Source organism: Macrotis lagotis, chromosome 3, assembly GCF_037893015.1.
Source record: "Macrotis lagotis isolate mMagLag1 chromosome 3, bilby.v1.9.chrom.fasta, whole genome shotgun sequence".
Lineage (NCBI taxonomy): Eukaryota > Metazoa > Chordata > Mammalia > Peramelemorphia > Peramelidae > Macrotis > Macrotis lagotis.
Window position 1 is genome coordinate 60,672,653 of NC_133660.1, and position 13,030 is coordinate 60,685,682.

Consider the following 13,030-nt stretch of genomic DNA (forward strand, 5'->3'; position numbering starts at 1 on the left):
TGATGGTCTGTTAAGAACACCATGGAAGTGTTCAGCCCATCTCTCTAGGATCTTGTTCCTACCAGTAATCAATGTGGCTCCATCAACACTGAGTAGTTGAGATGTCCATTAATAGCCATCAGAGCATTATAAAAGCATTTTGGTTTGTTACAGTCTGCATAAAATTGAATCTCTCTAAGCTTTACTTGTACTTTACTTTTGATGGAATTAAATGTTGCCTTCTTAGAAATGGACAAACTATCCTGCTGGTAAACCCTGTGAAGTTCTCATTTTCATCAAAGAAGTCTTGATTTTTGTGAGTATTCTGAACCAGATCAGCAAATGCAGTGTTGTACACCAGATCACTGAAAGCTCCCCACTCTTTTCCTACTCTACCACTGCCAGCCCTGTTTTGACTTAGTTTTGCCTCCAAGTTAGCAACAAACTGTTCCAAAGTAGTTGCCTTGGGGTCACTGCTTTGTTTGAATATGAATATTTAGCTTAGAGAGGATGAGTCTGCACCACACATTGCCTTTGTCACTCACATCCTGTCTGTCTCTTCTCCTTAAGATCATGCAGTCTAATAGATGCCAATGTTTGCTACAGGGGTGCTACAGGAAGTTTTATTGCATTTAGGTAAATAGATGAGAAGGTCATGAGATGCACAAGTCTTCAGTAGTAGGTGATCATTGCTGTTGCTGTTTCTACCCCATTCTTCCCAGGAACTCCCTGCCATGTCTGGTAATCTGAGCCTACTCTAGTATTAAAGTCACACAAAACTCTTTTTGTACATTGATGATAAGGGTCTCCAGACTTTATAAAATTTTTCTTTAACTTCATCAGCATTCATGGTGAGATCATAAGCACTGATGATTGGCATGACATTTTCCTGGAAGTGGCAATCTCATTGTCATGGGACTGTCATTCACTCCTTTTGGTAGTCATTCAAGAATGTTCACCGGATTAGGTTTGGTGGCAAAGCCGACCCCAGCTTCACACCATTCCCTTTCATTGCGACCACTCCAGAAAATCGTGTATCCAGTTCTGATTTCAGTCAGCTGGCCTTCATTTGCCAGCTTTGTTTCACTTAGGTCTGCTATTTGGATATTAGTGCTGAGTTCTCTCGAAACAAGAGTTCTTTGCCTTTTAGTTCTATTGTATCTTGTGTTGTCTATGAATGTGCTCATGTTCCACATACTGATGTTGAGTGGAATCTTCTTTGAAGAAGATTTTGTAGGGTTTTTTATGTCTTGACCGCACTGTGTGATTTCCCGTCTGCTGCAGGTATCAGGCCAGAGTTCAGTAAGTACACAATTTTAGGACACCTTTTCTAGCCCCTTCCTCACATCAGGAAGTGAATTTAAAAGGGCTTCTCAATCACCCAGGAGGCTCTGATTCTCACTGCTGCTTTCAGGGAAGAAATAACCCTATGGCCTGGCTGTGGCAGGGTTATAACCTCAGCTCCCAATGTATCTGCACCTGCTCCTTCATCACTTGCCTGTCACCACTGGACTTGGAGGAATGGTAAAATGTGGGTAATGTATTTTGATGCATGTGTAAATTGTATTTAAGTGAGGTAGAACTTCATGATGTCATCTGCCTTACTCTCTTTTCCAATGTTATCATGATCCAATGAGGCAAAACAGAGTCAAGACAACTGGTGATGGCATGCAGTGAATGACCTTGGCATCTTTGATGTCTAATAAAGCTCTAAGTGCTCCACAGCACCTGCTTCAGAGGGATTCATGGTTGTTGTAACAAAATGTTCTAATCTGCCCATTCCACCAGTAGAAGACTTTACATGCTTGGAGAAGACACCCCTCCCAACTTACTGGTGAGTTTGAGACTCCCTTCATTATCCTCAAACTAGTTTAGCTAGCCCACCTGCAAAAATGGTTTACCAGGTGTGGCAACTGTGCATGGTACAGCTTCTTGGAGCCACAGGTAGGAGTTAGGTGGGTCAGATGGGCATCAAAAGTGGAAAACAGAACTGAAAAGGACTCAACAGTCCTCACACCAAAGATACTAGTCTTCCTTGAATGCACCCTACACCCCTGCCCACAATCATACATCTAGAAAAGTATCTAAGGCAAAACTTGAGCTCAGCTTGACCCTAACCCAGCCACTTATTGTGCACCCAGAAGGAAATGAATAAAAACCTCAGTTGTTCAAAAATCATACTAATGACAAATACTTGACCTAGGACTTAGAATTCCCACTTTAAATGGGATGATTCTGTTAATCCTATTCATCTAAAGCCTGAAAATTATCTGAGTCAATGTTTAGGACAAATTTTATTACATCTTTTTCTGTCAAGAGAAAGCTAATTATGTCTTTTTGTATAAGAGTAAATTTCTCAGGTACAAGGGTTGCCTTTTTCATGCAGACATTCTGCTCCACTTTTAGTCTTAATTTTTATCATTACTAGGAGACATAACCAACTAAAGACATAGAAAAGCAAATGTTTAGGGTAACCCAAAGGAACTGTTTCTCCCATCCCTGGAATTTTAGAATCCTCTAGATCACTGCACTCCACTGCCTAGAGATTTCTAAGACCAATATTATTTTTGAAAGGTATGTTTTGACTTGTGGCCAAGATGGTGGAGAGAAGCCAGGCAATGGCCTAAGGTATCCTGGTTTTCCCTCAGAAATAATATGAAAGAAACCTCACCAGAAATTCAATCAACAAAACTCAGAAAAACAAGTTGGGAGGAGAACATCTCCCAACAAATTCTGTCTCAGGGGACCATGGGTGAACTGGGATCAGAGAGCAGAGAGCAGGCTCAGGGGCGGTGGTCCAAGGACCAACTTAATCTGCAGAGGCTTTGACTGTGGAAGCAGTGGTCTGGGGAGCCCCAGCAGGGTTGGAGGATGAATTCCAGCACAGAGAGTTGCAGAGTGCAGCTGGGCATTGGTCCTTCTTCCAGAACAAGCACAGTAACAGCCCTCCCACCCCACACCCCCCCAGGCTCAGGTAGCAGAGCTGATTAACATTATCCCTGCAAAGCCCAACTCACATTGTTCAAGGATAAAATTATCCATCTGTGCCCTCAACACCCTCCAGGAATAGGGAGAGGGCCTCAAATCAAGTGGCTGGCCCACAAGAAGTTACTAAAACCAGTGAGCAAAGCTTCTAGGGATCTCAACACCAAATGTCTGTGAGCCAGCCCCTCCCCTAACACAAGATTTTTAGGAAAATGAAGAAAGACCAGGCAAAAATGTGTGTGTATTGGGGGGGTACATTGAAAACTACTTTGAATGCACAGATACAAGCCCAAAGAGATCCATAACTTCTGAGGATAATATGAATTGATTTCCAGCCAAGAAAGTCTTCCTAGGAGAAATCAGGAAGGGGTTTAAAAATCAATTGGAAAAAATGGGAAAAGAAACTCAAAAGAAAATTAACTCCTTACAAGAGAAATTTAATATCTCACAGCAAGAAAACAAATCCTTGGAAAATACAACTGGACAAATACAAAAAGAAAATAATTCTCTCAAAACCTCAATTGAGCAAGAAAAAGAAAATAATTGTCTCAAAACTACACTTGGGCAAATGGAAAACTTCTTCAAAAATAGAACTGACCAATTGGAAAAGGAGTTGCAAAAGGTAAATGAAGAAAATTATTTTCTAATAAAAAAGAATGGAGCCTGTGGAAACTTACTTCATGAGACAACAAGAATCTGTTAAACAAAACCAAAAAAATCAAAAAATGGAAGAAAATGTAAAATAATTCATTGATAAAACAACTGACCACAAGAATAGAACCAGGAGAGACAATTTAAGAATCATTGGACTTCCTGAAAACACTGAAGAGGAAAAAAACCTGGACTCAATATTACAGGATTTAGTGATGGAAAACTGCCCTGATATTATGGAACCAGAGGGCAAAGAGTTATTGATAGAATACATCACTCCCTCCTGAAAGGGTTCTTAAACAACAAAGAATGTTGCGACCAAATTCCAGAACTATCAGATAAAGAGAAAATCCTGCATGCAGCCATAAAGAAACAATTTAAAGACGAAGGAGCCACAGTAAGGATTACAAAAGACCTGTCTGTATCAACATTAAGGGATCAAAGGGCCTGGAATGAGATATTGTGAAGATCAAGGGAGGTTGGAATGCAACTAAGAATCCACCATCTGGCAAAACTGAGCCTTCATTTCCACATTTAATGAAATAGAAGACTTCCAACTCTTCCTTATGAAAAGAACAGAGGTAAATAGAAAATATGGACATGAAACAGGAAACTTAAGAGACACATTTTCATATGTCTTTTCAGGTAAAAAAAAAAAAAAGGATAAAGAAACCACTATCCAATAAGATGAAACTGGCTATATCCACACCTGGAAGATTCTCATAATTCTCAAGATTGTAACTCTATGAGAGAGAATATACTTAGCCAGAAGTAATGGACACACATGACTTATCCATGACTCTGATAGAATGGTTCAAAAACTATATTTCCTTAAAAGGGGGGGACAGTAAATAGCTGGGAGGATAGAGAGGATTGAATGGGGTAAATCACATTACATAAAGAGGTACAAAGGACTTATTGCAATAGAGGGGAAAAAGAGAAAATGTGAGAATTGTCTGAATCTTACTCTCATCAGATTAGGCCTAAAGTTAACATACACACACTCAGTTAAATTGAGAAACTTATCTTACCTCTCAAGTATTAAAAGGGGAAAAGAAGAGGCAGGAGGAAAAGAGGAACTAAGAGAAGGAAAAGAGGGCAAAGGGGAAGGGGAAGGAAAGGGGAGGGGGTTTGGATACAAGAGGGTAAACACACTGAAGATAGTGATATTCAGAAACAAAATACTGGAGAATATGGATAAAGCAAAAAAGGGGGGAAATATAAACAGAGGGAAGATAGCAATGGAGGGCAATAAAGAGTTAATAATTAAAACTGAATGTGAATGGGATGAATTCTCTCTTAAAATGTAAATAAATACCAGACTGGATTAAAAACCCAAACCCTACAATATACTGCTTACAAGAAACTTATCTGAAGCAGAGAGATACAATAGAATAAAGGCAAAAGGTTAAAACAAAATATATTTTGCTTCAATTGAAGTGAAAAAAGCAGGAGTAGCAATCCTTATCTCAGACAAAGCAGATGCAAAAAAAGATCTCATAAAAAAAAGAGATCAGGAAGGAAACTATATCCTCCTAAAAGGTACCATAAACATTGAAGCAATTTCAATATTACATATGTATGCACCAAGTGCTATAGCATCCAAATTCTTAGAGAAGTTGAAAGAGTTACAGGAAGACATAAACAGCAAAACTCTACTAGTGAGAGACCTCAACTTCTCAGTCTCAAATTTAGATAAATCTAACCATAAAATAAGCAAGAAGGAAGTTTAAGGAGGTAAATAGATTGTTAGAAAACCTAGACTTGATAGACCTTTGGAGAAAGTTGAATGGGGATACAAAGGAATATACTTTCTTTCTATAGTACATGACACTTACACAAAAATTGACCATATACTAGAGCATAAAAGCCTAATAATCAAATACAGAAAGGCAGAAATAGTGAATACATCCTTCTCAGATCATAATGCAATAAAAATCACATGCAATAATGAGCCAGGGAAGGGGCGGCTAGTTGGTGCAGAGGATAGAGCACTGGCCCTGGAGTCAGGAGTTCAAATCTGAGTTCAAATCTGACCTGTGTGGCCTTGGGCAAGCTACTGAACCCCATTTGCCTTGCAAAAAAAAACTTAAAAAAAATAATGAGCCAGGGAGAGATAGACCTAAAACTAATTGGAAATTAAATAACTTCATTTTAAAGAATGAGTGGATCAAACAACAGATTATAGAAAAAATTAATGATTTCATCCTAGATAATAACAATAATGGGACAACATACCAAACCTTATGGAATACAGCCAAGGCAGTTGTCAGGGGTTATATTATATCTTTAAATGCTTACATGAACACATTGGAGAAAGATGAAGTCAATGAAATAAAATGCAACTAAAAAAATTAGAGAAAGAACAAATTAAAACCTCCCAATTAAATACCACTTAAGAAATTCTAAAAATTAAAAAAATAAAAGCAAGAAAACTATTGAATTAATAAATAAAACCAAGAATTGAAGAAAATGTGAAAAAAATCAATAAAATTGAAAACCCCCTGTTTAATTTGATTTAAATAAAAAAGAAAGTAGAAAAGCAAATTACTAGTATCATAATTGAAAAAGGTGAACTCACCACCAATGAGGAGGAAATTAAAGTAACAATGCAGAATTATTTTGCCCAACTGTATGCTAATAAACTTTATAATCTCAATGAAATGGATGAATATTTACAAAAATATAAGTTGCTTAGGTTAAATGAAGAAGAAATCAAATATTTAAATAACCCTATCTCAGAAAAAGAAATTCAACAAGCAATCACTTTGAACTTTCTAAGAAAAAATCTTCAGGGCCAGATGGATTCACAATTGAATTTTATCAAACATTTAAGGACCAATTGGTTCCAAATCTATATAAATTCTTTGGCAAAATGGGTGAGGATGGAATTCTGCCTAACTTTCTATGACACCAATACAGTGCTGATGCCTAAACCAGGAAGAGTCAAAACAGAGAAAGAAAATTATAGATCTATCTCCCTAATGAATATAGATTCAAAAGTCTTAAATAAAATATTAGCAAAGTGATTACAGCAAGTTATCTCTATGATAATACAGTATGACCAAGCAGGATTTATCACAGGAATGCAAGGTTGGTTCAATATTGGGAAAAATGTTGGTTTAATTAACTATATCAATAACAAGCATATCAGAAATCACATCAATAGATACTGAAAAAGCCTTTGACAAAATATAACACCCATTCCCACTAAAAACACTAATGAGCATAGGAATAAATGGATTGTTCCTTAGAATGATCAGCAGTATCTATCTGAAACATCAACAAGCATTATATGCAATGGGGATAAGCTAAGGCGGTTCCCAATAAGATCAGGGATGAAACAAGGATGTCCATTATCACCACTGCTATTCAATGTTGTGTTAGAAATGCTAGCTTCAGCAATAAGAGAAGAAAAAGAAATTGATGGAATTACAATTGGGAAGGAAGAGACAAAACTCCCACTCTTTGCAGATGACATGATGATATTCCTAGTGAATACTAAAAAATGATCCAAAAAACTACTAGAAACAATTAGCAACTTTATTAAAATTGCAAGACATAAAATAAACCCTCATAAATCCCCAGCATTTCTATATATTACTAGCAAGGTACAACACCAAGAACTAGAAAGTGAAATCCTATTTAACATAACTTCAGACAATGTAAGTTACTTGGAAGTCTACCTGCCAAGGCAGACTCAGATACTTTATGAAAACAACTAGAAAACACTTCTCTCACAAATAAAATCAGATTTTAAAAACTGGGCAAACATCAACTGCTCATGGATAGGCCAAGCTAATATCATAAAAATGACAATTCTATCTAAATTAAATTACTTATTTAGTGCTCTACCAATAATTCCAAAAAAATTAATGAGTTGGAAAAAATTGTAAGTAAATTCATATGGAGAAATAAAAAGACAAGAATTTCCAGGGGTTTAATGAAAAAAAGTGCAAAAGAAGGTAACTTGGCATTACTAGATCTAAAATTATATTATAAAGCATTAGTCAACAAAACTGTCTGGTATTAGCTAAGAAATAGAGTGGTGGATCATTGGAACAGACTAGATGCAATAGTAGGAAATTATTATAGTAGTCTGCTGTTTGATAAACCCAGAGTCCAGCTTTGGGGATAAAAACTGTCTCTTTGATAAGAACTGATGGGAAAATTGGAAGTTAGTATGGCAGAAACTTGGATTTGATCAATATCTCACACCCTATACCAAGATAAGATCAAAATGGATACAGTATTTAGACATAAACGACAATATTATAAGCAAACTAGAAGATCAAGGAATAGTTTACCTTTCAGATCAGTGGAAAGAGAAGCAGTTTATGACCAAAGAACAGATGAAGAACATTGTTAAAAACAAACTAGACAATTTTGAGTATCTTAAATTAAAAAGCTTTTGCACAGATAAGACCACTATAACCAAGATTGAAAGAAATGTAGTAAATTGGGAAATAATTTTTACAACCAGTATTTCTGACAAAGGACTCATTTCTAAAATATATAAAGAACTGAGTCAAATTTATTTTAAAAAAGCCATTCCCAATTGAGAAATGGTCAAAGGATGTGCGGAGGCAATTTACAGATGAGGAAATCAAAGCGATCCATAGTCATATGAAAATTGTTCTAAATCAACACTTATTAGAGAAATGCAAATTAAAGTATCTCTGAGGTACCATCTCACACCTCTTAGAGTGGCCAATAATCAGAAAGGATAATGATCAATGTTAGAAGCGATGTGGGAAATCTGGGACACTAATATACTGTTGGTGGAACTGTGAACTCATCCAATCTTTCTGGAGAGCAGTTTGAATTACAGCCAGAGCACAATAAAAATGTGCATAATCTTTGATCTAGCAAAACCACTACTGAGTCTATACTCTGAAGAGATCATGAAAAGGGTAAAAACATCACTTGTACAAAATATTCATAGCAACCCTGTTTGTGGTAACAAATTGGAAATTGAGTGAATGTCCATCAACTGGGGAATGGCTGAACAAATTGTGCTATATGCATGTTATGGAACACTATTGTTCTATTAGAAACCAGGAGGGATGGGAATTCAGAGAAGCCTGAAAAGATTTGCATGAACTGATGCTGAGCAAGATAAGCAGAACCAGAAGAATATTGTACACCCTAACAGCAACATGGGGGTGATAATCAACCTTAATAGACTTGCTCATTTCATCAGTGCAGCAATCAGGAAAATTTTTAGGGTATCTGCCATGGAGAATATTATCTGCATCCAAGGAAAGAATTGTGAAGTTTAAACAAAGATCAAAGACCAAATACCTTTAATTTTAAAAAATCTTATGTAATTTTGCTATCTCTTATATTTTATTTTTTCCTTAAGGATATGATTTCTCTCTCAACACATTCAATTTTGATTAATTCATAGCATGGAAACAATGTAAAGACTATCAGACTGCCTTCTGTGGGGAGGGGGGCGGCAGATAGGGAGTGAGATTGGGGGAAAATTGTAAAATTCAAAAAAACAATAAAAAAGCAAAAAAAGGAGAAAGGTATGTTTTTTAAATTGAAAGTTCTTCATAGAATAAGATATTTTAAAGACAATAGATGAATTAGAAAGAATGCAGAAAGATGGGAAATAATGTACAGCTGGTATTTCTGATAAAGGAGTCATTTGTAACATATATAGAGAATTGAGTCAAATTTATAAGAATGAAAGCCATTCCCCAGTTGATAAATGATCAAAGCACATGAACAAACAGTTTTAGATGAAGAAATTAAAGTTCTCCATAGTCATATGGAAAAAAAATTTTCTAAATCATTGATTACAGGAATGCAAATTAAAACAACTCTGAGGTACTACCTCACAACTATCAGACTAGCTAAAATTAAAAAAAAGGAAAATGATCAATTTTGGAGGACATATGGGAAAATTGGCGCACTATTGCACTATTATTAGAGTTATGAACTGATCTAACCAACGTGGAAAGCAATTTGGGCCAATGCCCAAGGGCAATAAAACTGTGCTTACTCTTTAATCCAGCAATTCCACTCCTAGGTTTATAATCCAAAGATCATAAAAAGGTGAAAAGACCCACATATGCAAAAATATTTACAGCTGCTCTTATTGTAGTATAAAAGAATTAGAAATTGAAAGTATGCCCATCAATTGGTGGTTGGCTAAATAGATTTGAATGTGATGGAATACTATTGTTCTGTGAGAAATCATGAGCAAGCAAATTTTAGAAAAACTAGGAAAGACTTCCAATAATTGATGCTGAGAGAAGTAACAGTCCAGGAGAATATTGTACACATTAGCAGTAATACTGGGTGATGATAGACTTGGTTGATGATAGACTTGGTTCTTCTCAGCAGTACAGTGATCAAAGACAATTCTAAAGGACTTGTGATAGAAAATTCAATCCACATTCAGAGAAGGAACTACAGAGTCTGAATGTAGACCAGAGTATACTATTTTCAATTTTTAACTATGCTTTATGTTTTATTCCCTCCCCATGGTTCCTCCCTTGTTCTGATTCTTCTTTTACAACATGACTAATATGGAAATATGTTTAATAAAGTTGTACATGTACAGCCTATATTACATTCCTCATTGTCATAGGGAGGGAAGGAGATAGGAAAGGAGGGAGGTAGAAAAATGTGGAACTCAAAATCTTACAAAAAATGTGTTAAAAGCTACCTTTACATGTAGTTGGAAAAATTTATAAAGAAAAATAAAAAAAGAAAGAAAAATCAAATAAAATAATATCAATTTTTAAAAAATCATATAATCCTTTAAGCACTTTCTCATTTGAACTTCATAATAACCCTGAAACATAAATGCTATTATTATCCCCATTTTACAAATGAAGAAATGGAAACTGGAGAGGTTAAGTGAGCCCAAGGCCTTAAGATAGTAAGTGACTGAGGCAAGATTTAAACCCATATTTTCCTGGTTCTCTTATATTAATAACTACCTTCATTATATTTATAAAAAAGTGGTATAAATTTACATTCTAATTATTAAAAATATAATTATTATTTATATAAATATAATAATATAGATATAAATTTTTAAATAAGTAACCATTTTAATGTCAAACAAGATCATTTGAGGCAAAATTAGAAACTAAATGACACTGAAGCTCAAATACACAATAATATCCAGGAAAATGAGAATCTACATTTATTTATGAAAAAATGTTATGGCTTCTAATACATGGAAAATCAGAAAATGAAAATGATAACTTGGTAAAATGCATCAATATCTTTTCTTGTAAGAATAGATCATTTGTATAATTTTTAAAAATTAAAAGTACTTACTCTTCCAGGTATATTTTCCTATAAAATAAAGAAAAAGAAAAATTAGTTTACATGAAATGAAGGAAAGGGAAGTCACATACATATTTCTGATAATATTCATTTTAAAAGGTATATATTATAATGATTTATAAAACAAAACAAGATAATTAATAAGCCTATTTACTGGATAATGTTATTGTGTCTTAATATTTCATATTTGAAATAAATATAAATTGAAACATTGAATCAGACTTCAATAAATTAAATTTTAAAAAATAAATTATATATAGGTTGCTTTGAGTGTTATGAACACAGGGGATTTCTAAGGAAAAAAAGCAAACCAAAAAATAGGACATAAGAATTGCAAAGATAATATTTAACTTTCTGCAGTGTTGAAACATTAAATACTCTAGTAACTTTGTATTTAAATTCAAATAACATATACTTTTTAAATCAATGTTTTAAATTCATTAGGATAGTTTCTCCAAACCATTTGTTTGGTAATACTTAGATTAATATGATTTTTTTTAACCTATAATGAATAAAACAGCATTCTTTTAAAAACTCTGTTATCTTAGACATTTCACTAATTAAACCAACAGATCTACAATTTGACCCCATTGATGAGGTTCTTCTTTCCTTTATGTTCAAAGTCTTTAATAGCATCTCACAAGAGTAGAGAATGGAGCTAGGTGGAATGCCTCAAAGGAGCTAGTTTAGGCTATGTCCAGAGATCCATCTAAACTTCAAAGAACAACTCCCTTATAATTTTATCAATAATCATGATGAAACAATCTAGTTTTCAGTCACGTGATAGATCAAGTCCAGTCTGTAGACTCATGATACCTGGTTACAACACATTCTGTTAGTTGACCGATTCTGTTAAGATGATACATTTTTCATGAAAGGAAAGAAACAGTAACAGCCAATTGTTTTGATTCTGTTTATGTTTCAGTTTGCTTTTTCCTTGTTTCTTTCTTTTCTTTTTCTTCTTCCTTCTTTCCCTCTTTCCCTCCTTTCCCTTTCTTCTCTCCTTCTTTCTCTTCCCTTCCCTTCTTTCCTCTCTTTTCAGTCCTTCCTTTTTTCTTTTGATCACCTCCCTCCCTTTCTCCCTTTCTCCCTTTCTCCCTTCCTTCCTTCCTTCCTTCCTTCCTTCCTTCCTTCCTTCCTTCCTTCCTTCCTTCCTTCCTTCCTTCCTTTCCTATAGGTATAAGAATTTCCTTGTTAGTTGTGCTAGTCCCTTCCTCTTGCCCCATTTTCCTACTTTTCTTTCCATTTGCTAAAGATTCTTCAGGGATTATGTATCAGCTGATTTATTTTGAAGGTAAATATGTTGTTGTATATGAAACAAGAGAATGAATGGAATATTCTTCTAAAAATAAAGGACTAAACTCATTTCAGAGCAAGAATGAAAAAGTGATTTCTTTGATGTTCCAACAAGAAATAAAAACATCTCCCTACTTGTTCTTCAGGCATTTCAGACAGGTAATGATATAAAAAAAAATGAAACTTTATTATCATGTAAAAATTCTTACAGAGAACAAAAGATTTGTCTGAAGCAGAGGTCACAATTAATGAAAAAGTAGCATTGGCATAGTAATATTTTCTTTTCTTCTAATCTTATGTTTTAGAAAAAAAGTTACAATTAGAACTAAAACTTGTTCCATAGCCAGAGCCAGAGGAAAATCTTGGAGGGAAATGGAGAATTGGATTTGGACAAAGTCATTCTAACCATTTTTTTGCATTAAAGTAATTAAATAAAACTTTTATCTTTATGGACATTTCATTAACTTGTCTCATGGCTGACCATTGTTTTCTGAGACATTCCTTCTTGAGGATAATTCTTTGCTCACATTTGAGAATATGGAAAGGAAAATGAAAATAATGCTGAACAAGGACTTTAAATATCAGTTGGTATAGTAAAATATCTCTAGATTGTCAGCTGCATCAATGAGTACAATATGGGAGAGGCACAGCAAAATGTCCTTAGTTAATGCTCCTTATTATAAACCACTTTTATTTTGTGAAGGAAAAGATAGTGTGACTATAGCAAAAGTACCTGGAACATAAAGACAGAAAAAGCATTTCTTCAGAAGAGCTATTAAAAGATAATGTATGGGGGCATTTAGGT

General features: G+C 34.7%; 1 protein-coding gene across 4 annotated transcripts in view; it reads right to left on the reverse strand.

Moving 5' to 3' along the window:
* Window positions 1-13,030, reverse strand: part of ARHGEF38 (Rho guanine nucleotide exchange factor 38) — a 152,140-nt gene that overhangs the window by 66,193 nt on the left and 72,917 nt on the right. For 3 of the 4 annotated variants that reach the window (XM_074228765.1, XM_074228764.1, XM_074228762.1), the window contains exon 5: window positions 10,921-10,938. The exons of the other annotated variant lie outside the window; for it this stretch is intronic. In XM_074228765.1, the coding sequence (XP_074084866.1) occupies window positions 10,921-10,938 (18 nt within the window). The remainder of the gene's footprint in view (window positions 1-10,920; window positions 10,939-13,030) is intronic. 4 annotated transcript variants of the gene reach the window in all.